Source organism: Stylophora pistillata, chromosome 2, assembly GCF_964205215.1.
Source record: "Stylophora pistillata chromosome 2, jaStyPist1.2, whole genome shotgun sequence".
Classification (NCBI taxonomy): domain Eukaryota; kingdom Metazoa; phylum Cnidaria; class Anthozoa; order Scleractinia; family Pocilloporidae; genus Stylophora; species Stylophora pistillata.
The window spans coordinates 28,926,966-28,954,324 of NC_142520.1; the positions used below are offsets into that span (position 1 = coordinate 28,926,966).

At 39.2% G+C, this 27,359-nt stretch overlaps 4 protein-coding genes across 13 annotated transcripts in view; 3 read left to right on the forward strand and 1 right to left on the reverse strand.

Annotated features, from left to right (window-relative positions):
- LOC148738228 (uncharacterized) overlaps positions 1 to 3,034 on the forward strand; it is a 33,213-nt gene extending 30,179 nt beyond the window's left edge. For 6 of the 7 annotated variants that reach the window (XM_088750153.1, XM_088750151.1, XM_088750154.1 and 3 more), the window contains one exon: positions 285 to 3,034. The gene's annotated coding sequence lies outside the window, so the exon portion shown is untranslated. The remainder of the gene's footprint in view (positions 1 to 284) is intronic. The other variant, XR_015996983.1, reaches the window with a different exon arrangement.
- Positions 3,035 to 3,232: 198 nt separating this feature from the next.
- Positions 3,233 to 6,519, reverse strand: LOC148738230 (mitochondrial inner membrane protein Mpv17-like). The gene is made up of 2 exons (XM_088750307.1): positions 6,291 to 6,519; positions 3,233 to 4,421 (listed from the first exon to the last, which is right to left on the reverse strand). Exons 1-2 carry the CDS (start codon positions 6,376 to 6,378, stop codon positions 3,943 to 3,945), a joined length of 567 nt encoding a protein of 188 aa, XP_088606433.1. The 5' UTR covers positions 6,379 to 6,519; the 3' UTR covers positions 3,233 to 3,942.
- A 1,602-nt stretch (positions 6,520 to 8,121) lies between these two features.
- Positions 8,122 to 10,905, forward strand: LOC148738231 (uncharacterized). Of its 2 annotated transcripts, none has more exons than XM_088750209.1 (2): positions 8,122 to 9,668; positions 10,404 to 10,905. In XM_088750209.1, the coding sequence occupies exon 1, from the start codon at positions 8,216 to 8,218 to the stop codon at positions 9,569 to 9,571; it is 1,356 nt and encodes a 451-aa protein (XP_088606335.1). In that variant the 5' UTR covers positions 8,122 to 8,215; the 3' UTR covers positions 9,572 to 9,668; positions 10,404 to 10,905. The 2 variants fall into 2 exon arrangements, with proteins under 2 accessions (XP_088606335.1, XP_088606336.1); XM_088750210.1 differs by having other exon boundaries at positions 10,508 to 10,905.
- A 2,433-nt stretch (positions 10,906 to 13,338) lies between these two features.
- LOC148738232 (adenosine deaminase-like) lies at positions 13,339 to 26,551 on the forward strand. 3 transcript variants are annotated; one of them, XM_088750266.1, is made up of 10 exons: positions 13,339 to 13,431; positions 14,625 to 14,686; positions 15,958 to 16,086; positions 17,614 to 17,861; positions 18,488 to 18,615; positions 19,685 to 19,756; positions 21,189 to 21,290; positions 21,381 to 21,448; positions 22,120 to 22,249; positions 25,238 to 26,551. In XM_088750266.1, the coding sequence occupies exons 1-10, from the start codon at positions 13,405 to 13,407 to the stop codon at positions 25,325 to 25,327; spliced, it is 1,056 nt and encodes a 351-aa protein (XP_088606392.1). In that variant the 5' UTR covers positions 13,339 to 13,404; the 3' UTR covers positions 25,328 to 26,551. The 3 variants fall into 3 exon arrangements, with proteins under 3 accessions (XP_088606392.1, XP_088606394.1, XP_088606393.1); XM_088750268.1 differs by lacking the exon at positions 15,958 to 16,086; XM_088750267.1 differs by lacking the exon at positions 14,625 to 14,686.
- Positions 26,552 to 27,359: the final 808 nt, after the last annotated feature.

Sequence of the window (27,359 nt, forward strand, 5' to 3'; positions counted from 1 at the left end):
TGAGCCGCGAAATGATATCCAAGTTTAATGGAAGACTTTAACCAGAACGTCTCCAAGGTTGTTCAATGATAACGTAATGACACGAGATGAATTTCAGTCTGTGTTCAATGTATATCAAAATGAGTCAACGGAAAATTGGCTTGTTCGGCGCCGACCCCAAGGATCTCTGATACTTCTACAAACATTGGTGTGCAACACAAGTTTAATGCTTTAGGAATGCATTTAAACCTATGTCAAAATTAATGCTTTGAATTTACGTTTCTGATACTTTTACCTGTTTGCAGAAAAGACGAGATCCTTGCTGACGACTTTTTGGCAACGATTTGTATCCAACCTCTCCGGCGACGAGAACTTCTTGAGTATCTTAGACAGTATAGCTTGACTGTTAGTGAAAAAAACAGTTGTTTTGTTAGGCCTTTAGGGCGAAATTGCTCATTTTAAACTTTGGTATCAAAAACTTTTCTTAATGTATTGTACGAAATGTACCACGGTGTGTTGCAGAATAGACTTCCGATTGAATTTTTCTCGGGGCTATGGGTATTTGTAGAGCGAAGCAGCTTTTTCCGCTATTAGGTCGTGTTGGTGGTTTTTTTCAGTATGAGTCTTACAGTTGTTTCATTTTCATTGAAAAGTGTAATTCATTTTGTGGTTGTAATTTTCCTTCTTGCTTATTTACAGCACCGAAGTAGTTCCTAGGCAAACTGAACTTTGCAGTATGTTACCAATACATTTTTCAGTGTTTATAGTAGATTCTTAGGTCTTTATTTTTTTTTGGTTTGAGTTGGATTTTTCCTTCACGAAGTCCTCCGTTTAGGGCCAGTTTTTGCACGAGTTAGGTACAACGATTGAGTTGGCAAGTTGTTGTAATCTCTTTGAGTTACTTTGTTATCGTGTGGAAATACAAACTCACTTACAGAAGGTTTTTGTTATAGATTTCATGATTAACCTCAGCCCGGCAACACCTTGTGTAGAGAAAATCCCGAACAATGAAGGATTCGAAGCTCAAGCTTTGTGATTTTTCAGAGGGATGCTGTTGCAAGCTGATCAGAACTAACAGCACCCGCTGTGAATTTGAAAGGAACAAGATACGATTTTTCGAAAGGGAACTCAAATACTTTCCTTGTCTCTCACTCGTTACGAGCTTGAAACAGCTTGTTATTTTCTCCTTCTCTCGTTTGAGTTATTGAAGACGTCGTGAATTGTTTCAAAACATGTAAGGGAGGAAAGATTAATCTCCTAAACACCAAGTACTCTTTATAATATGGCACCAGGAGAGTTTTAGGGTATGAATTTGAGCGTACACAGGTGCCGCGAAAAATACGTCAATTTCAAGGCCTAAAGGTAGCGCAAATCCTTTATACTTTACTAAGTTATCGTTAAAGGAGTACATCATAGTCGCCATAGAGGAACAAGATGTTCAGTGAGATCGCGTTTGACGCGTTATATTATCAAACTCTAACCTGTATGATTCCAAAACAATATTATTTCACAGTAAATGGTTTGAACCCGGGGGTAACATGTGAAAGTGTAGTGCGATTGTCCGGGTGAGTGTAGTCCTGAGAGGGACTGCTTTGGTGGTGGCGACTGACGTTTGACAACCTGTGTGGAAGTCATCATTAGACTCAAGTGAATAGTTGTTGTCAATAGAATGTTGTTAGTCCAGTTGGTGTAAAATGATTGGTCAGTTTTGCTGTGATGCTATTGGCTGTAACACTCAAGTGGCGTAAGTAACGTTAGGTCATTCTGTCCGGTTCGTTTGTAAACAATCATTGGATTCGGTTTTTGTGATATCCGGAGTAATCAAGGTCGAGGTAAGCGTTATTTGCCGAAGCCGAAGACTGAGGCTGATAACACTGACCGAGACCTTCATTATTCCGGATATCACAAAAACCGAATCCAATAATTGTTTTATTATACACTGTTTTAAAGGAAATAGCGCCAAACGCATTATCGCAGCGAACACAGTTTATTTTCGAAAACTTAAAAATGTACAACTGTGTGATAAACAAATTTTCACTTGAGCTAATTCCTTTCTGTCATGTGGCTCCTGGATATTTTTCTCTTTAAGGTATTCGTAGAACTGTTCCTTCGCCACCTTTGTCGATCTTTAGGTATTTTCCAAATCTTTATCTTCAAGTAATTTCTTAATTTCTCGTTGGGTCGATGAAGCGAATCGAGAAGCCATTCTTACTTCGCTATCCATAAACTTGACATTGCTCCACCGGAAAGCATGCATCGCGCACGCAACCTACAGATTATTCACTAATCTGTGGGTACAGATTAGTGAATAATCTGTAGGTTGCGCTGTTTCCCAGAATTAAAACTGTGGGCGTTTAGCCAATGAGAAGACAGATGGTGACTACAATGTATTATAATAATGTTAAAATGCAGTTGAGGGCAGTCTGTGCTAATTTGGTAAACCAGCTTTCCAGAGGACGTCGTTGAAAGTAGTTAGTGCCGACGGATCAAAACAGACCCGGAAATCATGACCGAACTGGAGTAAGAACATTTTACTGACAATAACTATTCACTTGACTCTCATGATGACTTCCGTACAGTTTGTCGAAACTTCAATCACCACCACCAACAGTCTTTCTCAGGATTACCATCACACGGGCGATCGCACACTTTGAAATATTATTACATTATAAAACTCTTTCTCGATGCAAATATTTTAGCAGCCTTAGATCTTGGAAAAATTTGTCACTTGACCCTCAAAGCCTTGCAATTTGATGAAAACCCGTTGTAAGACAGAAAATTCGGGACTACATTGAATGGTCCAGAACTTGGTAACTTCAGGGTGACTTTTGTCCAAACACTCAAGTGCACATGCAGCACAAGCTACTAAGGTAGTCTTGTTCTGTGTAATTCTTGCAATGTGGTAAGAGCAGCGTTTTTTATTGTCAAAAGCTCTGACATGGCAATTGTCACATTTATTCTAGAGTATAGCTAAGTTACTCAAGCGATCTGGGACTGTCTCAATTGTCAACTGCTTATTAGAGGCAAATAAATACTTGCATTACTGCCCAACTGATGCCGGACTCACACCCTTGTAAGAAAACATGAATTCCAAATTCACTGTGTACGATCGATGTACAGTTAATCGTCATTATGGTGAATATGACATGATATATATGTTCGTATTTCTTAAATGTCAAGATTACGTGATTTGGAAGCAAATTTTTTTCTCGTTTGCATTTTAGAGCAATTACTACAGAAAGGCGACCGCAAGTCAATCGTGTTTCTTTTTGATTGTTTATCTACAGTTTCAACCATATTCGTTTACTTAAAATCCACAACATGTAACTGTTTATGGAAAGAGTTATAAATAACGTGAAAACTAGAATTCCTCAAAATTACGCTGTCGAACTATTTGCAAGCTTGCAGAAAATAACAATAAATAGTGACAGTCACTTTAAATAAGCAATAAGAAAAGATACACGAATTAGCTGCGCCTTTCCTGGCAAATATTGAAGATGAAAATGCCTCCAGAAAGGTTTGACATCTCCCAGCTAATGGAAGAAGTTTCCCTAACGACCCCAGACAGATGTAAGTGTTGCCTGACACTCATTGAGGGACTGATACAACTTAGAATTCATCGGTGAGGCACGTAAAAAATTGATTCAAGGAGAATTTTGGAAGAAAGAATACAACATCTTAATTGAAAGTTTTGAATAGCGGCCCATAAATGATCCATGAGTTATATGAAACTTGGATCGATTTAAACCTCAAAGAGATCATTTGAATTGAAGGTCCGCCTCGACCACCAAAATAGTATAAAAACAACCCCTTGTCACCACACAAATGCAATTGATCGAAACTATCAGCGTTTTTTTCGGAGCCAAAATGCATGATTCTCAACATCTTCATCTGGTCGCTTCCCCACTGTCCCCCACCGCCCCCCTCTTCCCCTCCAAAAGAAAACTTCTCGGACAGATAACACTATTTCGTGGAATGTTCCAACTCCTTGTGAGAAGTCCATGCCAGATATGTATTCCAAAACAGTGACACAACATTTACAACCAGCACTCGAAGATGCGCGGGGAAAAAATAAAAGTTACAGAACTGAACAGCTGGCCAGATTTGATAGTTCACAACCATGTTGGGATAGAATTCCTCGCAGATTTTGTCACTAATCTCTTTGATGGTACGACGTTCAACAATTCCGACAGCGCCGTAAAATAAAACAAGAAACACAGGCGCCAAGATGCTTTGATCCACTGTCATTTTCCGAATGGCATTTCCGGGGCTTTTGCGAGCAAATCTTTTGTCAAGTTGTGCGTACCACACGTGGAATATCGGGCCGATCACTACAGTTCCGACAGCTGCCATTCGGGCTGTACGCACAAAATCATGCTCTCGCAATGGAACTTTCTCTACGTATTGCTGTGCGATGAAGTCTCCAGCTCCAAGAAGGGCTCCTGGAAACAAAAAGGAGCTAATTAAATGTGAGCACCAAGTTATTTTCGTTACCAGCCTCTTTTGAGTCACCTTTTCTTAATTCTCCTTCTTCGTCACCTTCTGGCTATTTTTTGAGACTTTTTTAAATCAACCACTTCTTTTGCATTGGGGGTCTGGGGCAAGCATGGGTGATTAAGCGTACTCGTCTACGTATGTATGTATGATATTTAAGTAAAGTAGAATAACTTTGTCAAAAATATAAATTAACGTCAGACTTTTTTTGAGACATACTGAAAATTATCAAAATACTATTCAGCGTAATAGTTTTCTGAGTTCTTTTGTGAACGAAAATGCAACAAAAGGAAAAAAAGGAAAAAAAAATCTGCGGCCTGATAGAGCCACAACCAAAGTGACACCTCTTTTGTGATACCTCTATTCCGGATTAACTCAATTCCAAGAACATACAAGAAAATGTCGCTAAATGCTTCTGTCTGTAGCCGTTGTATCAGGTTTCCTTCAGTGAATGGGCAGTTATGTTTAGTCAAGTAAGCCAGTAGCTGCTTGCAGGCGGTAGTTGGTATGCGCGAGATTCAGCGGGGCGAATATGTTCGTTCGCCACATTGGACGGGTGTAAGATTTGGGACGTGTGACAAAGCGAAGAGGAGGGGAGAGCTGTTTCTAGCTTTCTCCCCCTTCCCCCTCTCCCCTCCCCTTCGCTTTGTCACTCATCCCAGATCTTCCGTCTGTCCGGCCGATCGAATATATTCGCCGTGCGGAATCTTGCACATACCACGTATAACTACCGCTTGTCAGCAGGCAAGAAAACCAGGTAAGCGAGGCAAGTCCGACAGGTCAACTACTTCGCTCCGACGAAGGGCTAACGCTCGAAACGTCAGCTTTTGTAATCATTACGGTGGCCAATTTACCATTTCAACTTTGTTGATATATCCAAATTTTTTCTTTGAAACAAAGGAAGGCTAAAAATAACGAGCAGATGTTCTTCCTTTAGCAACCATTTCTCCTTGAGAGTTTTCTCGACGCCGCTCAAAGGGCTCGCTCGTTACCTCACGCAGATTACGAAATTAAAGCAAATTTGACCGATTTTTGTAGTACAGTTCTCGAACATTGGAAAATATACTATATATTTTGGTGTCCCATCCACTCTGATGTTCAAAGAGGCCAAGTAACATTTCTAAATACTATTGATGAAGACTAAAGGATGGCTTAATAGAGTAAACCGGAAAATTACCTTAGCTCAGTCGAGTTGATCGATAATATTTGAGATATTGTAAGGATCTGAAACTGATCCTTGTTTAGGTTATCGCCTGTCTCATAGATATACAGTTTATATTCTCTTGATAAAGATAACTTTGTATCCAAAATCATGGACTTCGCATGAAATTCGCAAAGAGGACCATGAGCGCAATTATTGACCGAATTCAGTCATGATAAGCTAGGTTCCGTTTTACGAATCAAAAACAAATTTTTCATAGCGACGACGTTCTCGTACCCACAACAAATTTCGAAGCAAGCTAAAAATTCCGGGATAATGAAAAAACTTAACTGGGTAGATTTAGAGAAACCTTAAAGTAGAACAGTGGTAAATGTATGAGAAATTAGAAAAATAAATGCCTGTGGTTTGAAAAATACATACGACTCGACGAATTATTGTGATGTCAAGACAAAGATTTAATTACCTTGCGTTCGATAAAACGTACGTAATCCCAGCTAAATTGCCAAACATTGGTTGGGAAAGTGGGCCCAAAGATCGATAAGCGCTTTCGACAACCAAGTTGCTGAAACACCATAAATTCTACCCAGGTGTTTTAAAATTTTCCTTAAAATTCAAGCTGTTACATACGATCAGTGATTTAAGGGTCAAAGTCTACCTGTCGATATAAGCTGTGTTTTCCACGGATGAATTTCCAAACATCGCATGTACCAGCTCCAAGCACGAATCGTTAACCTCAAGACCATAATTCCCCGTATTGTTCCACCGAATCCTTCTCGCTACACTAACATTTTACAGCCTAGCTATGATGCTATTCTAACTATTTACCAAGTTGCTTGTATTGTGAAATGCAAATGACGTTCTTATCGGCGGCTGGTGAACCTTGCATATATTCCGGCATAAGTTTAAATTTGCATGTTCTCGCACGATATAACCCAACATCGCCGGTACCATAGAAGCGTAAAAACTTTGCACAAAACTTTGAACTTGGACCTAGGAATACAAAAATCTCCAAAATTCATTATCAAAATTCATATCAGAAATTTCAACGAAATTATCGCTGCGACAAGTCATTTTTGAAATAGGAAATAAAGCTGCGAATGACTGTTTATCCCGCAGCGAAAGTTACACAACTCACTATTCACCAGGTGAACTATAGCCGACCCTCCTCTACTCTCGAGGGAGTAAGGAGGGGGGGGGCCGGACAGGGGAGGCAAGGCTACACCCTGTCGCAAATGTCCGAAAGCAACAAGCTCCCAAGAATTGACGACCCCAGGATGGTTAAACTCGTGCACATCGTCATATTGGCAGTTATTATTGAATCCCTATGCGTAATGGCCCTTTGAAAGTTAGCTTCAAACAGGCAATGATTTCGTCGTTAAGAAAACAATGAAAAGAGAAGGAATAGGCTATTATAGGTATATTAAGATTGTAAATGCCAACAAGTCCGGTTTCAACGAGCACAGTTTAACTTTGTTACATCACGGTCGATCGCGGTTGCTAATAAAGGAACAAATAATTGCAAATTATTACAAAGACGAGTAGAAAGAATAGAAAAACGTAAACAGCAGAGGAAAAGCAATGGGGCAAGGAAAAACACTTACAAACGTCGTATGATTTGTGGCACGAAGAACGGAAAAAACTGTGTGCTGATCGCAATGAAGGAATCGACGTTGATTTCAAGAACTTTGATACTCTAGTGCTGAATTTTTACCGAGAAGCTTATACAAAATAAAATTAAACAAAGCAAAATTATGCAAAAAAAACGAACAGAATATAAATCAACGTGAGTGCAAAAATGCGAAAAATAATAGGAAAACGCGTGTGCAAAACGCAAAAAATGTAATCAGGAACGCAAAAGGAAATCACTAAAGTGGGAGTGCTGCACTAACAAAGATGGCTCCAGGTCTTAGGGGAATCAACAAAAGAAATAAATTTATGCTTAATGCTCGATATGATTTCTTTTGTTTTATTTCTCAAGCGTTGGAGCCAAGTTTAAATTTAAGTATATCGAAAATTGCCTATTGGGTCAGGTTTCGGCGGGATTTTGGCCATATTTTTTACATTAGATCTTTTCGGTTTTCGTGCTTAAAATCTTCCATTTTTCGGCTTTGACATTGGGCTTTCAATATATTTTCCCTGAGTAGCTGCCGATGATGTAATGAGCGGCGGTGATTAGTTAAGGGGCCTGCATTCATGCTTTCGGTTTCCTTTTATTAAAGTCTACTTTTTGAGCGACGGCCATCTTTTTCGGGAATAAAATGGAGAGTCTTAAGTGGGCATAGGAATGGTCCTTTTTCCTTGTGAATCCGATCATTACCCGGAATTCCTATCATCATTTAGTACTGGCCTGTGGACGTAATGAGTTGTCAACAATGCTCTCGGCTTCCACTCACAGCCTTTCAATGATATTGGTCTGCCTGTGGCAGCTATTGCACCTTCGAGGAGCTCGCGCGCGTTACTTCCGCTTTTTCCGAGTAATGAAATCAAATGACGCCATGGAAAAACAAAATCGTTAGAGTCGTCGGTTTAAATCGTAGTTCGTTTCAACGAATGCATTGAACCAGGAGCCCAGGAAAGCAAATGCTACGATCTAGAATTCCAATACTGATAAGTCTCGATCATATTAGGCCTAAGGATCCGCGATTGTCGCTTGGTGTGGCGAGTATAATCAGCCATTTGAACCACAACAAAATCGAGTACAATGCACACACCTATAATATCGCTCAAGAACTACAAGTGTATCCGTTGGCAAGAAATATCGTTGACACGATTTGGAGCCACTACAATGATTCGAAATATGATCTCATGTTTAGAGGCTTTGTTTGGAATGAGCCTTTCCTCAGAACGATTGTAAAGGAGCTGAAATATTATGACTACCCTGGTGGGATTGTTATTGCAGGTCCTCAAGTGTCTTACGTCGGAAAAGGGCAGCTAGAGAAGTACTACCCGGAAGGAGACGTATTCATACGGGGATATGCCGAACAAGCTGTGTTAGAACTAGCCCAAGGGAAGGAAAATATCCTAGGGGTCCACTTAGCAAATACTCCAGACAAGGGCTTGCACACGTCCACCAAATTATCCGAGCTTTCGTCGCCTTTCCTCGACGGAACGCTGGAGCCTCAGCAGTTCATGCGCTGGGAAACGACCCGTGGCTGTCCTTACAGCTGCTCATTCTGCCAGCACAGAGATCCATCGCCTTCTTCGTCGGTTAATAAGAGCTGGACTAAAATCCAGCACTCGCAAAGGGATCGGATTCTGTCGGAAATCGAATGGTTCGTCGACAATAATGTCCGGGATCTCGCTGTGCTTGATCCCACCTTTAACACGCTGAACGGGAACATGGTACTTGACTTTCTAGAACGCGCCAGATTTTCTGGAAAAATCAGCCTGCAGTGTAGGCCTGAAAGAGTCACGAAGACATTTTTAGATCAGGTTGAGTCGCTTGGCAAAACCACAGGAGCTGAAGTGGTTCTGGAGTTTGGTGTTCAAACGCTCGACCCCGAAGAGCTGTTGCATATTGAGCGAGTGCGTAATGCCAACACTTACAAGTTAGCTGAGAAAGTTTTAGAAAAGTTGGCCCTTGTTCATCAACGTAGAATTAAGCACGAAGTCAGCCTCATCTTTGGCTTGCCCCTGCAAACCGTCGAGAGTTTTCAGCAGACTATACTGAAGCTTCAAGAGACGATGGATGGCTCGCTCGTCGCTTTTCCTCTGATGCTGTTGCGAGGGACACCCTTGTATTACCAAAGGGAAAAGTTTGGGCTGATCGAAGATACAGATATCGCCCATCCATTGATAGATCGGATCCAAAAATTTATCCCTCATGTTGTAACCTCTCCTTGTATGAGTTACAGAGACTGGAAGACAATGGCGAATATTGCTGTTTCACTACAAGAGCAAACAGAGCCGAAAGAGGAACGTGGAATACATGCTTGAATTAATTTTCAAAACTCCCAAACTCGCATTACACGAGACTCTTTTGATGAAAAAGATTGGGCGAGGGAATTGATTTTATCACTATATTTCACCGTAGGTAAATAATATATTATGATATCTAGCAATATCGCTTGATATAAGAATGCGTTTACGGACTCAATTTTCTTCGCATTTTTTGAGGAAAATTGTCAGCTGAGCTTTTCATTTATAGTGCTTTCTTAACGAAAGTCATCTTATAATTTTAAGGAAGTAATACTGTAATGCCGTCCTTAACCACGAAAATTAATCAATTTTAAGTTTTACCTTTTATACACCAATAGATACTTTCCACAAGTGCTACTGACTATAGGCCACTTGGTATCAGTAAAGAAAGAAGAAGAAAACTTTATTCAAGTGTCAATGTATTTAGCTTTACAAGTGTAAAAACTAATTGGGGACACTACTTATATACTAAATATACCAGTTACTTAACCTAAAGAAATTTAAAGATAAATATACTAGTTATTTACACATTCAGAGTCGTGTAAATCATTCAGCAAATAAATAAGGAGACTGGTTGAATTGCTTAATAGTTAGAAAAAGAATTACATCATGAATTATATCCAAAATAAAATATATATACATATAAGTTAAATATAAGTAAATTTAAACTTTAAATAGGTGTCCTAAATATCAACAAACATGACTGTAAGAAAGATAAAGGGTGTTTTTTTTTCGTCTGGTCATGAGCTTGGGTTATCAAAATAAAATATATATATATATATAACTGCAGACAGTGCACACTGTTTCGACCTATGTGGGTCTCATCAGTTTTTTTTTTTTTGTTTTTCAGGCGCCCCCGGCCACGGACCCTATAGTGCAATGGTCAGTGCTGCAACGGCCGGACGACATATATACTTAACGGAACCGGAGTGTTTTTTTTTTTTTGTTTTTCAGGCGCCCCCGGCCACGGACCCATTAGTGCAATGGTCAGTGCTGCAACGGCCGGACGACATATATACTTAACGGAACCGGAGTGCAATGGTTCCGGAGTGTGCAGTGGATACACTGGGCCAAGCTCTGGAATAAACCATTGCCTGGGCGCTACACTTGTGGGACCAAGTGCAGACACGTTGCCATGCGCGAGTGCTCAAATCACAACTAAGGTGATGAGCTTCGCCCGAAGGCTAAGTGCATGGCAACCCCAGTGTAGAGTGCTCAATCGCAAGGTAGCCAAAAGGCAAAGCCAATAGATATATATATATATCTCCATTTGATCGTCAAATGAGAACATGAAAAGAACAAGGACGATTGTAAATATTGACATCGGTGGTGAATAAAAGTAGGATGCCGTTTTTCGTTTTGTTACGAGCATAAATGTCGGCCTCAGCTAACTTTGCTTATCTTAGCAGCGTGCACTGTGCAGGGCACCTGCCCCTTGCAAACCACGACAGTGACGGAAACGAGGACACGTCAAAACAAAAGATCTGATATGCTCAGAACAATAGCTCAACGCGTGCGTTTTAAAACTTTCCACATTTCTTAGCTGTCCTTTGCAAAAACAACCACGTGAAATATTTGCGTAGTTCGAGAGCGGAAATGACTGCAAATTATTCAAATTTCCACCTGGCACTCAACGCTTCTCAAATGAATTTTGCTTAATTTGATGCGTGGCATGGAAAGGGACGGTAAACCAGAGTTAGGCCCTGTTTACATGGGAAGAGGGTGCTCCTAGGGGATAGGGTTACCCTACTCGGTAGGGTTGAAGATACCGAGCGTTTACATGGTAATTTGAAACCCTAGGGGCGAGGGCTGACACTATAGCCAGGTCACCCAGCAAGGAAAACAACCAAAATGACTGCGGGAGATAAAGTTTTGGCGGTTAATTCGATTCTTACGGCACTCGCTTCTTTAGTTCCTTCTTTTCAACTTTGTGCTTTGTTGTTGATATCTCTAATGGCTGAAAGACAGCGTTTGCAACTGGCTAGCCAGCACATTTCAGCCCAATATAACATTTCACCTGTTTTGTAGCTGACACTAGCTGTGGATGCTGTTCCACTGTCCGCCATTTTGTTTCACTGAGATACCTGCGCTGTGTGTCAGCGGTATGACTGGACTTAGCTCTACCCCTAGGGATGGCCCTAGGTTTTGCGTTTACATGGGCTAATGGCGGCAAAACTCGTCCCTACACAGTAGGGTCACCCTACCTTTCAGGTAGGGTAACCCTACCCCTAGGGTCATCCTACCCCTAGGGTCATCCTACCCCTAGGGTCATCCTACCTCACATGTAAACACGCAGTATAATTACAATAGAGAAGGGTCACCCTACTAGCTAGGGTAACCCTACTATGTAGGGGCACCCTCACTCATGTAAACAGGCCCTTAGTGGAGGAGACTAACTCTGGGTAAACACATCCACTCATTCACAAGATTCTAGCTAAAAATACAAATATAAATTCATATTTTGATCGACGTCTTCACTGGCTTTGCCGTGCTAGCTTTTAAGGCTCCCCAATAGCATCAAATGGTCTATTTAAGGTTTGATTTTTCACAAGGATCCAGAATTTTCTTTGGCAGACTAAAACAACTTTCTTTCATACATTACCGAGCTCAAAAGACATATCATCTTTACCATGTTAGCTACTAAAATAAATAAATAATAAATAAATAAACAATCTTTAAGGAGGAAGCACCCGTCACGTAAATACGTGGTTTTCAGGGAGGTCCTCCGCAGAAATAAAAAGTAAGAAATACAATTGTCACAGATCTAAAACGGCGTATATCTAAAGTTTTATCCATCATTTATAGTATTTATCCATTAAGAATCTTGTAAGGTTTTCCTTAAATATTGTGCATGGCATTGGCCTTTTTAAAAATACTGGGAGGGACATCCAGTCATTTGTAAAACGGAAATAGGACACCCTCTTTCCGCATTCCGTTTTAGGTTTAGGCAGTCTAGGTAAGTAGCCATTTCTAGTGTTGTAGCCATGCGAACTTCTCAATGTCGATTTAAAACTTTCAAATGAAATGTTGCGGAATGTCTCCTTTGATTGCATTTTCTACGGTGGTACAACGATGAAATAGACGTCTTCCAGCCAGAGGGAGCCAATTCAGACACCTCAGAGCTTCTGAAGAAGACATCTTGCCTAATTTAATTTTCTTCGCAAATTTGTTCTGAAAACTTTGCAATTTTTCCATTTCTGATTTTAGACCGGGTTGATCTCCCCACACTGTGTCGGCATAGTCTAGGTGTGAAGGTGTGGCAGCACTAGCCCATTGTAGAGGGCTATGCGAGTTCTATTGTCTAACATATGAAATATGCGATTAAACAAAGAAAGACGATGACCTAATTTCTTTAGCAAATTGCTGATATGTGGCTTCCAACTCCATTTTGCATCCGTTATCAATCCCAGATATTTGAATGACTGCACGCGATCGATTTGTGTACCATTTGGTTGCAACTCAAAGTCTTCAAATAAGGATAACATCCTTTACTGCCTGCCAGCATAAATTTGGTCTTCTTGACATTTGTAGTCAACCTGTTATCAGTGTACCAGTTACTGATTTCAGTGAATTCACGTTCCTGAGCAATTTGAAGTTCTTGACGTGTTGATGCGTCACAAAAGAGAACAGCATCATCTGCATACAAAATATGCTACTGCAATACTGGTATTAAACATTTGATCAAGTCTTGCTTCCATGGCTGTAGGTTCCTTTCCTACCCTTCCCCCACTTAGCAAGGAGCGAGGAGCCTACCCCTCTTCGGGACCAGGCAAGTTGCGCAAAAAGTCACGCAGTCGTCACGAAGTACACGCAGAAACGTTCATGTTGAAAAACCGGGAAGTTGAAGAGAGATGGCTCTTAAACAGCCAAAGTCAAAAGTAAGTCGGTGAGGGTGAAGTTATTTAAGGCTTGACTGAAAAACAACCAACCACATCAGCCGATTTGTCCGCAGCAACCAAATATATTTTGTAGTGCTGTTGTAGTAGCGGTCTACATCTTGTAATTTTCCCACTTCCACTCAGCATGGCGTTCTTTGCCGGCTCTAACTGTACGCTGACCTTGTTGTGTGAATTATTTATTCAAAAAACAAACCGTATGCTCTTTTAGAGCGCTAAAAGAGCGTTTTTCATTTTTGATTTCACTGCTAAGTTTGCCCTGTAGACATGAGTTTACTTTGTGCAAATGTTTAACGCTACATTGCCGGGCTATAGATAAGTATTAACACGTTACACGTGTTGTGACGGGTAACTCTCTTTCCTAAATCATTGCTTTTTTGTTGTCCGATCTCTTTACTTTGACTTAACCTTGAAACGTACATTTCAATAAACGAAAGTTAGAATTTGCTTCGAGTTAATCGTTATGTTTACTTTCATTTTTCAAACTCTACGTTACAACGTGGATTAAATTAGTGATCAAGATCTTGATCATTAATTTAATCCAATGCGATCGATGATACTATCTTACTGTTTGGATTTCACGTCAAGGTTAAGTAAAAAACGTCTATAAGATCCTGCCCTCTCATGATGCTCAAACATAGCTTTTAAGTAAGTCATTATTACAAAGAAATTGCTAGCAATTTGGCAAAATTTATCACTGAGTCGTTAGCCATATTTGTGTCCATATTTGGGCCTCGGTTAAAGAAAGTTGGGCGGGACTGGAGGTGTTGTTTCGTGTGTCGAGTTACACAATACTGAAACAACGCATTATCCTTGCACTAAACTTAAACTGAATCAGTAAGTATGGTGGAGAGTTGCATCGTACATGTCAAGTTTAATCTGTTTAATGACCCATTATGTAAAGATCAGCAATTGTTTACACTGTTGGAAACTTTGGAGTTCCATTTTAATTTAATGGCAAACTACCGACATGCTTTTACTTATGAAGTGCATTCAACTCCCAATGACTTGATCAAATCTCTATTCCTCAAACCTTGCAGTAATTTGAATCAAAATTGATTTCCTTTTGGAATTTACTATGTGAGTAATAATCAGTCCAGCCAATCAAGACCAAACAATCAGCAATCATATGATGAAGGACTTCTATTTATTGTTTTTGCATGTTTTATTTTCAGGTGGAGCTTCATGTTCATCTTGATGGAGCTATTAGGATACAGACCCTCATTGATTTGGCTAAGTACTGTACCGTAGTCTTAGTAATCACTTCCAGTCACTTTTGCAATTGTCCTTGCTCAGGCACAGTTTGCCTAGTATAATTGCTCTGGTGATTATAGAAATACATGCACTTTGATCGGTCAAGAATTACATCATATCTCGCAATAATCACCAAGTACAAGGTGATTATAACACAGGGGGCACCTGATTTCAAAATGGCTGCCTTCCATTTTGTTGAAGTAATGCAAGAAGTGATAAGTGCCATAGAAGAGCGTAAAAGATGCTACCAAGATTGGCGTAACACTTTTCAAAAGATAGAAATGAAGGTTTTGCTGATTCAACCAATTAAATCTGATAAATTCTAATACAGACTGGTTGCTCATCTTGATACGAGTCTTAAAAACAAATGTATCAGAATGGTTTCAACAACAAAACAAATTTACAACAGACTTCAAAAGTAATTTCAGAATTTAGCAGTTATGCTGAAAAAATTATACACCTTTGGCAAATAATTGTTAAATAATCTTTAAAACTTTACCTTATTCCATCTCTCTCTGACCTTAAAGAATTCATGGCTTGAAACATCATAATTTTTTTTAACCTAAAATCATTTTGAGCAATAGTATTTACATCCTTAGCACTCAGTTCACAGATTATCCAATGTTGAATTGTTTCCCAGGGTGCTTACATCAAGTCCAGTGTAAGAAGAGGGAATTGTTATTGTGGAAGGGAGGGAGGGGGAGGGGAGGGGGTGGGGTGGGGTGAAGATGTCACCGTATACTTGAAGGCTTGGTTTTCACAAACCATGGCTTGACATATATGTGGAAATCCATTTTAGGACTCAAAAGATAACTAGCAAAGCAAGATCCACAAGTAAATATATATATCTTATTAACCAAGCGCGAGGGCCGTACTGGGAGAATATTGGCCCGAGGTCTTGACAGTACGGACCGAGCGCAGCGAGGTCCGTACAAAAAAGACCGAGGGCCGATATTCTTCCAGTATGGTCCCGAGCAAGCTTGGTCAATAAGAGATTTATTATACGACTGAAGTTCAAAGGGACACAAGTGTGGTATCGTTCGGGACCATTCGGGACAGTGCCCGGTCCAATACCTAGAGAATATTGGACTGGCAATAGAGCATTTTGATTGGTTGATTTTAGTTATTGGCCCTCTGACTGCCCGAGTCGTGTAATAATAAACATATGTGTGGAAATCCATTTTAGGACTCAAAAGATAACTAGCAAAGCAAGATCCACAAGTAAATATTAAACTCATATTGTTGTACTTACAGGAAGAAGCATTATCAGCTACCTTCATTTGATAAGAGTGTTTTAAAGGACTATGTATCCATTAGCCTAAATAAACCATCAACTCTGGCAGGTTTTTTGAGATGTTTTTATGTATTTTACCCCCTTATTCGGTGAGTACTATGAACATAACCCACTGTTACGTTACCTGAACTTAACTCTAAGCTTGGAAAATTTGTACACACTCCTACCATCTTTTTTAACCAGCCACCTGACAAAGAGCTGTAGGTCCCATCCACAAGGGGGGTTCTGGAGGCATGCCCCCACCCCCACTAGAAAATTTTCAGAACTTAAAGAGTCTCAGATGCATCTCCAGTGATTTTCACCAGATAAACTCATTAATTATACCCAAGTCAGAATATTGTTGCTGCAAAGTTTGATGGCAAAACAGCTCATGCCAGTTTGTCAAGTTAGTATTTTATGTAGCCTTGAACAAGTTCTCCCCAGTAGAACCACTTCTTGTTGTTTTGATGCAACTGTCCTCTCCATGAAATGTAATGCACTACATGCTTCCACTAAACAAAATATTTTGGCCCAGAATTAACCCATAAAGGTTCTTCAGAAAATTAAAGACAAACTAAGGGGATGGTGGGATGGTGTGAACTATTATAAAAACAATGAATTTTTTTTTTTGAATATTCACCCCAAAAAACAGTAAACTGATGTTTTTTTTTTTTCATAGGACATTCACCCCACAGCTTTCAAACTTGTTTATTCTCTTTACTCATCATTGCAATGGGTTATCTCATTACCTGTTTAAAAATTAACTCAAGAGAGGTTACTTGTCAATCACCTTTGGGTTTTAAAACAACAAATCGACAGCTTGAAAACTGTCCTTGCATTTTGGAATCGCTCCTAACCCCTCCCTGGGAACAGTTTGGAACAGTTATGTATCAGAACTGACACAATCTATTTGTCTCTTTTCTCGTGATCTGTCTGCTTCAAACAATCATTACTGTTCAAATTAAAGACTCAAATCTTGAATTTTAGATAGCTGTGAGCACTGATTCAGTCATTACATCAGTTAACTTTTTCACTCCCAAGATCTCATTTATTTGGTAATTAACAACTATTCACCAAAGTGGAGGTACTTAGTGATGGATATTTACTGAGCCGCAAAGCAGCGAGGTAAATATCCACCACTAACCACCGACACTGAGGTGAATAGTTGTTTTAGTATATACTAAAACAGTCGTTAATTTGAGTGATTTGTTCGCTTGTCATCAATGCAAACTGGGCCGCCATTTTTTCCCGAGTTGCTCAGAGGTAAATAGCAAAGGATATTTGGAGTTTGACTAGCCAATCAGAGCTTTCCTTCAATGCTATCCACTGTTTTGGTATATACTAATTCTTGTTATTGTCTTGTCTTCTTTACAATTCTTGTGATGTGGGCTCAGAGAATTCAGTATTGGATCAGCTTATAACACCCCTGACTAATATTTTCCTTTATTCCCTTAACTGTTTGATACTGTGTTGTCACTGTCTTGGTCACTAATGGTATTTTGTGGGGTAACTGATTGAAGTCAGTTTAGATTACGATTTTAAAGGGTTTTTGAGTAGTTGAAAGCTGTACAATAATTTACCTACTCTTGTCAATAAAACTTAATGATTTTCTTTCTTAATTTTTTTTTCAAACTCAGAAATGATACTGAAGCGATGGAAAGAATAGCATATGAGTTTTGTGAAGATCAGGCAGCAAGTGGTGTCCTATACTTTGAAGTTCGTTACAGTCCTCATGCTCTTTGTACAGAAAACTCAGCCTTTCCAGACCAGGAGAGAGTGTCCCCAAAAGCTATAGTGGAAGCAGTGAATAGAGGATTGAAAAAGGGAGCTGAAGATTTTGGTGTGATTGCACGGTCTATTCTCTGTTGTATGCGACAAATGCCCGGTAATACATCAATATCATTTAATAGATTTTATTCGGCTGGTTTAACTCAGAAATTTATCATTGGTAGTGAGTGGTGGCCTCCAACTCTTATGGCAGGTAGCTAAAAGGCCCTTGATTTGAAGGGGTCACCTTGTGGTTTGCTACGACTTTTCCTCCAAGCTTTTCCCCACTTCACCTTCCCTGTGGCAGTTTGCATTTATGATGACTCAGAGATCCCTCTCTGGGTCTATTGTCTGCCTCCCCTACCTCCTGAACACATTGATTGTTGAAATGAATGAAATTTTATTTGACAGTGTGTGACTCAAATTTTCGACATACCATTATCTTTAGTGTTAAGTGAGAAGAGATTTAGAAACATGTACAAGCACCTTGAAGTAGAAAAACAAGATTACGTTTTGAAATAATCAAATAAAATCGCTGGTAGAAATTAGTTTCTCGTAACATAGTCATTTAGAAATCAAGAACTCAGCATTTCTTGATAAACAAATTTACCTGATTGTATGAAATCTAAACATCAACAGACATTCAGTACTCGTTGCCTTTAGCAAAGTGAATGTATTCCTTATTTCCGATTGAGTATGCATTTGCAAAATTAAATTTTTGTTTATTTTTTTGTTTGTTTTAAGATTTTTCAAAAGAGGTTGTGTCTCTCTGCCAGGAATTTGCAAATGATGGAGTGGTTGGAATTGATCTTGCTGGTGATGAGCCAGTGTGGCAGGGACCAGCTATGGAGGGACATGTGATTGCTTATGAGGTTTTAGTCTGCATCTGTCTGTGTCTATATTGTCCTCTTGATTAATAGTGGTAATTGATTTGAGTACAATCTGGTCTAAAGCACAAGTTTGATTTGAAATCAGACCAAAATTGCACTTCATGAAGTTCAATTACCACTTTATTACATCTTTTTTGAAAACTGCAAATTTAATTAGCTCAATTCAATTTTTTTAGTTTATACAGTCAAGTATTTTATTGATCCAGTGTGTTGAACTGGTTTGTAAAATGTCCGGGAAGTTGTCTCATTCTCCTGCAATTTGATTGATTTCTTCAAACAAGCCTTTAAATTTGATTAGTTGTTGTGTTTTAGCAAAGCTGTCTCACTGACTGGGAAAAAATGGGAAATAAAGTGTAAAATTTGTGATTAAAGCACACCAGTGAAAGCCAATCAGATCAGATTATAAGGAGTGCATTGTCAATGGATTTCAAAATGGATGTTATAAAGTTAACCCAGAATATAATCTTAGATTAAAAGATATGGGAGATCAAAAAGACTGACTTGTGTGAAGTAATCACTATGACAATGTCTGATAATTTTTGAATAGTATATATACATACATACATACATATACATACATATGTTAATTGGCTTTTCAGGGCCAATTCTCACCCAGCAACCACCCCAGGGGAGGACATCCATCACACAGTAATCTCGTGCATGGGAAATTAACGTCTCCTACCCCTAACCCTACAGGAGACTGGACCTCCATTTATTTGTCTCTATCCGAGAAGAGTAGAGTATCTAACCATTTCTTGATATAGAAAGGTAGCATATTCTTCTCACTTGTTTTAAGAACTTGAGTGTTGGTCCGGCCAGGGCTCAAACCCTCGACCTCCCACACAACAGTCCAGTGCTCTATCCAATGAGCTAACTGGGAGTATGGACTATAGCAGATTTAAAGGGACATAATTCCACATTCACAATCCCCTTCCATTGACCTATGTCCTCCCTTTTTCTGGTTGATAGGGTTAGTTGTTCTACCCTGTAAAATGTCTTACTGACATTGTAGGTCTGCCATTTATGAAAGAAGTCTTCATTTTTTGTGCAGGAAGCTAAAAGGCTCAACATACATAGAACAGTTCATGCCGGAGAAGGAGGTCCAGCTGCTAATGTGAAAATAGTAAGTATCAATCAACAAAAGTATTTTAAACTGGAGGTGTGTCATATAATTACTACCAGAGTATACTGTTATCCAACAAAGAGCTATTTCCAGATACCTTGTAAAGTATAAAGAAAATCAGTATTGTTGATGTCCTTTCTTGAATTGTGGGCCTTAAAGTTTCTTTACTATTTTCAACCTTGCCAAGTTACCATAACCCTTTCACTCCCAGAAGTGATTAACCTGTAACTTCTCCCTGTAATATCCATACATGATCCAGTAAACAGGTAATGAGAATACTCAAACTTATCAGGTGGAAGTTGTTACCTTGATTGAACACCAAATTCTTGTAACCAATTAACCAGGAAGTGTGTGGCGCTAGAGGGGAGAATTCACAATCAGATCTTGGAAGTTAAAGGGTCAAAGTTCTACTATTTTCGTGTAAGCGCATCTTTTCTTACCTTGCCTAATCTTATAAAGATTATCATTGTTACTCTACATCAATGGTGGGAAGCCTTTGTGAACTTCAGAGTCAACATGTCATTGAAGGGCACAATGACAAGCAGACATACAATTAATTGGTATAAAGTGAAGTCAATACTTTGTTCATTTTAAGAGCTTGCATCAAAAGAGCAAGCCTGATTGGGCAGCATTCTTTTCCTGCAAGTATTTCTTACCCCAGTGGGGTAAGACAGAGACCAATGGGCCAGTTTCTGGAAAGTTATAGTTGCTTAATTAACAAGCCCAAAGCCATAATTATTCTAAAATGTTAATCTGAGGAACTGTAGTGCAGCTGTTTGTTTCATTTTCTGATATTTTTATTGTTTGAAATCCAAATATATCTGTACAGAAATAACAATATAAATCCATTGTTAAAGCAAAACATGACAACAACAATAACAATAACAGCTTTTGGGAATCGCTGACCATGAGGTGTTTGAGAAACAAGCCCCAGACCACAACTGGCTAGGAACTTTGTGCTCAACTGTAATGTGATACCATTGTGAAAGTTCACTATAAATTCCCTGCGCAGTGCCAAATGTCGGACGTGTCATGTGGGATGTGTCATGTGGGATGTGTCATGTGGGATGTGTCATGTGGGATGTGTCATGTGGGAATGTGCAATATGAATATCAGAGGTGTGACAAAATTGGACCTCTTTATGTGACCATTTGTAGAACTGATAAACATGTAGATAGCAAGAGGTCTGTATTAGTGCCAGACCTCTGGAAAACCTTTTTGCACTTGTCTCACATCTTCCCACAGGCAGAGAAATGGACGTCCTGCTGCCCTAGTTACAAGAGCCTGCTGCTGGCTGGGTAGTAGCATGGGATGACCATCATGCACGGGGCACTCCTTTTACACTCCTAATTCCTTTGCAGGGGAAATATTGAGAATTTTTTTGGTGATCAGTCAATCACTGGCACTCATTTTACATTTTGTTTCTCTTGAGGCATTAGACACCCTTCATGCTGAAAGAATAGGCCATGGATATCATGTCATACAAGATGCTGAACTCTATCAGAGAATAGTCAAAGAAAAAATTCATCTAGAGGTTAGGAAAAGATGTTGCAACGATAGCTCTGAAAGTGTGAGTATTGTTCTTCAAGACAAGAAGTTTCTTTTTGTTGATGCTTTCCAACAGGTGTGTCCTACATCAAGTATACTAACTGGTGCTGTGAAGCCATGTTTCAAAACACATCCACTAAGAAGGTATGAAGTTTAAAAAAAAAAGGAGAAAATTCTGATCCGCGCTTATCAGTTTATGTTTCAGTTGAGGTGCACTCGGAGAGCTGTTTCAAGAAAGAAAAGGGCTTGGTTTTTTAGGGAGAAAAAAATTGCGAACTCGGTAAATCTGGTATGTGGCAAGGGATGGGTAGCCTTAGAGGATTTTTACTCAGGCTGTTCTTTAAACAAGATAGATATATAATTATGTAGGTTAAATATAAAATGACTAAGGTAGTTAATGGAGACTTCCGAAATGAAAGTGTACCTTATATTAATAATTATGAGATTTTTACTCTTAGAGCAGGCATGGTTAAACCGACCCAATGATATGTAGCATTTATTAGAAGTTCATTTAACAGCTGTGAAATGACGTCCTTGTCCAAAAGGAGAAATTACCCCTTCTATGGACAAAAATAATTGTTAAAAATCAATTTCGCTCTGAGCAAACATTGTGGGCCGGTTGTCTAGACAAAGTTTAGGCGTTATTCAACAAAACCTCGTTCTAAGCCATCTTCGATTTAGCCGAACCTTTTTATGGTTATGTAATGGTTATGTAAAACCGCGGTTTGGGTCAGACCTCGTCTAAATAATCGGCCCGCGCCCCTATATGTTTGCTTGTTTGTTTTATTTTAATAATGGGTGTTCTTTGTTTCAAGGTTCGTCGAGGACGGAGTAAATTTTTCCATTAACTCAGATGATCCTCTTGTTTGCCAAACAAGAGTGGACCTTGAACAAGGCGTTGCTTTTGATAAGATTGGACTGAGCCCTGCAGAATTAACCCGAGCGGTATGTTGTGTTGTCTCTTTCTAGGTTTTCACTATCCAACGCTATCCATCGCTTTGCATGACAGCTAAGCTACCGCACATCTCATGAGAAAGAGCACTGTAATTGATTGTGATTGGCTCGGAAATCAGCGCCAACCAATCAGATGCAAAACTAAAACCAATCATGACTTGGTCGCCCGCGTTTTTCGCGCGCTTTAGACAGTTTCTTTGTTTTTACTTCGAGTTTCCATTGGCTCTTAAAGGTATTTTCCTTTCTTCTGATTGGCACTGTTTTTGGTTTTTACCACTTTTAATTGAATTCAGTCCAGGATCACTGGATTGCAGTCCAGTCCCCTCATACAATAGGTGGTTTGCACGTTACGTAATTGGCGCCATGTTGGTGGACGCAAACAATAGATATCTCATTAGCTCCTTTTGTTTGTCCACCAGCATTTGTTCCTTTCACCATTGTTACCTGTGTCTCTGGAGATCGGTAGCAAACCACCTATACAAATAAGTGTAAACTCCAGCAGCGATGAGCTATTTAAGGCTCACGGTCTTTGTAGACAGGCCAAAAAAAACGGGAGAGTGGAAATGGGCGACTTACAAAACTTTTATCGCAACTTTAGCGTGGGATGTATGCAAAATAAACCCTTACTTGCTGGTAACATATTTGCCGCACTTGCCACTGGTTACTTAACAATTGGTTCATGCTTTAGCATGCACTATCGAGTTATGGAGCACGTGGGAAGTTTGGAGAGCACGAAAGAAGCGTAACAGTTGCCCGAGGCGATAGCCAAGGGCAACTCTCGGTTCTTAAGTGCTCTCCAAACTCCCACGTGCTCCATAACTCGATAGTGCACAGCTGAAAGCATGAACCAATTGCTTTAGAACATAGCCGGTGGAATTGTGCATCAAATCCGACGTGAAAAACAGACAACAATATCAGTTGAAGCGAATCGTGACGGCGCTGATGCCGAGTCTCCTTTTCCGTTGTTTTTCTCTTTTTCTGCTTCATTTAAGAACTCTAGCCCAAGGGAACAGATAGAAACATTGTCTTCGTTTTCGGACTAGTAGGCAGAGTTTCTGTTTGTATCCATTATTGTCGCATCCTCGGAGACCCAGGGGCTGAGTCGATTTCAAGTTAAGGGCAGAAGAGCCCCTGGGGACATTGTCTTACAAGACTAGTTCCAAACGGTCGCAGTCGTTCTGGCATCTGATTGGTGCCAGAAAATCTTTGTGTTTTTCTGCCCAATCAGAGTGAAGTGTCCTTTCGTGTGTTTTAACACGCACATATTTTTCCAGCTGTTTTGCTCGCTATGTTTGTTTGGGCCGTGCGACGAAGCTTTGCCCGAGGTGAAAAGTTTCAGTCTCAGCACACAATGTAAGAGAAATCGATCAGATTGTCCGTGAAATCTTACCGGAAATTATACTGAATACTTTCGCAGGTATCACAAGAGAACGAGTTTAAAAGTTTGCGAGGTTCGTATAAAACATAATGGTTGCAGGCATTGATATCTCGCTTTAAACCTTAGATGAGATGTAAGCCTAAATCTTTCAAGATTTTTTGTATAATTTGCTGTAACTGAAACTTTTCCAATCCCGTGAAGCTATTTCGTCGCACGGGCCACGCAGGTATGTCGAGCAACTGGCGCTTACGCAACTTTTTGTACACGCCCGGCCAAAATCTAATATACTCTTCGCTTAAAAAAAAAGAAAAGCTAAACGTGGAAACTTTTGTTTATTAGATTTGGGTAGATAACCCTGTACTAAGCTGACATTGACAATAAAGCAAACCCGCCCTTTCCATCCAATATATCTTGGTCTTTGGTTTTGTTTTCCCCAATGAAAGCAGCATCAATTCCCAATAATCAAAGGTATTTAGCTTGGTCTTCAACAATCGACAAAATAGGTGAAATGACAATGACCAAGGGATTAGAAGAGAATCCGTGGCCTTTCGAGTTCAAGAATTTGAACACTCAACGCAGCAGTTGAAAGATTAAACTTTCTCCAAACCCCTTCGGTAACTGTCCGAAGACATATCTCCTTTCCACGATGTTCTCTATGATTAGTCTTTGTTCAGATTTTAATTAGCTAACCGGAAACTCAGCTAAGCTTTCTTTCTAAGCGCCAGTTGCTCGACATACCTGCGTGGCCCGTGCGACGAAATAGCTTCACGGGATTGGAAAAGTTTCAGTTACAGCAAATTATACAAAAAATCTTGAAAGATTTAGGCTTACATCTCATCTAAGGTTTAAAGCGAGATATCAATGCCTGCAACCATTATGTTTTATACGAACCTCGCAAACTTTTAAACTCGTTCTCTTGTGATACCTGCGAAAGTATTCAGTATAATTTCCGGTAAGATTTCACGGACAATCTGATCGATTTCTCTTACATTGTGTGCTGAGACTGAAACTTTTCATCTCGGCTAAAGCTTCGTCGCACGGCCCAAACAAACATAGGGAGCAACAGACCTTGTTGTATGTGTGCGTGTTAAAACACACGAAAGGACACTTCACTCTGATTGGGCAGAAAAACACAAAGATTTTCTGGCACCAATCAGATGCCAGAACGACTGCGACCGTTTGGAACTAGTCTTGTAAGACAATGTCCCCAGGGGCTCTTCTGCCCTTAACTTGAAATCGACTCACAGCCCCTGGGTCTCCGAGGATGTTATTGTCGCGAAATATATTATTTTTCCTCGCGCTAACAATGGCCGCTCGCGCGAAAAAAAAAATTTCTGGCGAAGCGATTTGGTGACGCTGTCAGCGTGCACTATCGGGATTTTGGGCACGCTTACGTATATTGAATTTGATTGCGCGGTTCTGCTAGCTATGTTCTAATTAACATTTTTCTGTTCTCCTAAGAAGTAGAGAAAATATTAACAGTTGGTCTGTTTTTTTGCTTTGATCTGTTGCAAAATTTTGTAATATGTCTGATTTTCTGTGTTGATATTACACGTTTTTTTTTTTTTTTTTTTGTTTGTTTGCTTTTTTTGTTTTTTTAGACCTTTAACGCAGCAAGGTCTTCCTTTCTACCCGAAAATGAGAAGCGAAACCTTATTCAACAACTGAAATTAGTCCACGGAATATATTGAACTTTAATGTTGCAAATATGGATAATTATTATGATAGTTGATATTACAATAATATGCTATTTTTCATACATTTTATTAGACATATATTTCAACTTGCAATATTTCAGTGAAATTAGCTATTATATTTTGATTTTCGTGGAACCGCATAGAACATTGCTATTTTCTGGGTGGACAAGGAAAGCCAGTTGTGGTTTGAATTATTGAGAATTTCAAGAACTGAGGGCACAAGGAACCGGGATTCTTCTCTTATTTTCTTTTTCTTCTTTTATTGGGACATGAGAAATTTTTTGTCTTTCGTTTTATCAGGGGCATAACTCACCTATCAAGATTGTTTAGATTGGTTACGATTTAGTCTAATTTGGAAATCCATTTCCTTGGGCGTACAATGGTTGAAAATGTTATTAGCAGGAAATTTGTGTATACTTTTTATATTAAGAAAGGGTTAGGGTGGGTGAGGTAATGTATAATTAAAAATTCAGAGGACTGAGAGATTTCTGAAATGCTCACAAACCTTAGATAAAATTTTAACCTCGCAAATGCATTATGAGCCTAAACTAAAGAAAACTCAAAGAAAAAAAAAGAAATTGTTTTTGTTGTGGTCGGTTGTAAAATTTGTCGGTTTTAAAATTTTTAAAATCATTATTTATATTATTATTATCAACATTATTATTATAAGTGTAGTATTTGAGCACATTTGAAAAGAACTTGGTCTCTAAAATTATCTCTTCTTAAGAACCGGCCAAACACACGCAACATTTCAACGCAACATCTTGCAACATTGCTGCGCGTAACGTGTTGCACACGTTTGGCCACCCTGTAGCAACATGTTTCAGGATGTTGTATGGTGTTGGATTAAGTTTAAAAATGGTCAAATTTTTGTTGCAACATATTTGGATGTTGCACGCGTTTGGCGAGCTACTTCACAACATCTCACAATACAATCCCACAATTTTGTAAGGTGTTGCTTAACGTGCGTTTGACCGGGCTTGTATGCAAGAAATATTTGCCTCTTTGATGCCAACATCGTGTTTGTTAAGTCTAATTTATCTTTTAAATTAATTTTTTTTAATTTTTTTTCGCTGAAACTAGGAATACAGTGGTTATGATTTATAATCTTGAGCGAAATATAGTTACATCAGGTAATTTTTATGATTCAAAATTAGATAACTTTTTCTTTGAAGAGTATTGAATTAAGTGAATGAAATAAATGGAAACAAAAATGTAGGGTTATTTCATCATTCTTCAAATCATTCAGCTACTCCAATATTTCAGTTCAAATCCTTACCATGAATCAGGCTAGGTGTGTAGCTAGTTACACGAGTCACCAGCGCTACCAAGGATGGATAATTAAATCAAAATAACATTCATGTTGATGACTGGTTCGAATCTCAGTATGCAGTTAAAGGGGACCCGAGATGGTTTCGTTAATTTTAGTGGATCGTAGATTTAGAATTTCTGCCTGTTTCCTTGCAGAAAAAAAAAAATGCTCGATTAGTTATGTTCCAAAGAGAGTGATTTAGCTTACTGAATTAATAATTGCATGAAAAAATTACGCGCGTCTGATTTGCTTGAAATGAGTGCATATTTCGTGTAACACGAGTGCAAAGTACAACTGGTGCATGCGCTCTCAAGATTTCGTCAGTATTGGCTTTCTGTGATGCCTTTTCCATGTAACTTTAAAACAAGTAACATCATACATGATTTTTCGTGCAATTTGTTGGTTTTCAAATCAGTACTCCATTTGGGTAGAGAAAGTAGTGTTCAATCAAACTGTTAGACAAATGATCATCTAAGACCTCACTTTAATATGATTACAGAGCCCACGCTATGTTAAAGACTCCTTACGTCTAGGTATTTACAGTACGCAATGCATAAACGAATGAGACAGCGTAAAAATATTCCATTACAACTCATCTTACCATGTTTAGATGTATTTATTATTGTATAAAATGATTTTCTTTAACTCAACATCCCGAAACCGATTGAATTAAAAAACAAAAGAATTCCTCGGTATGGGAGTGGAAACAAAATC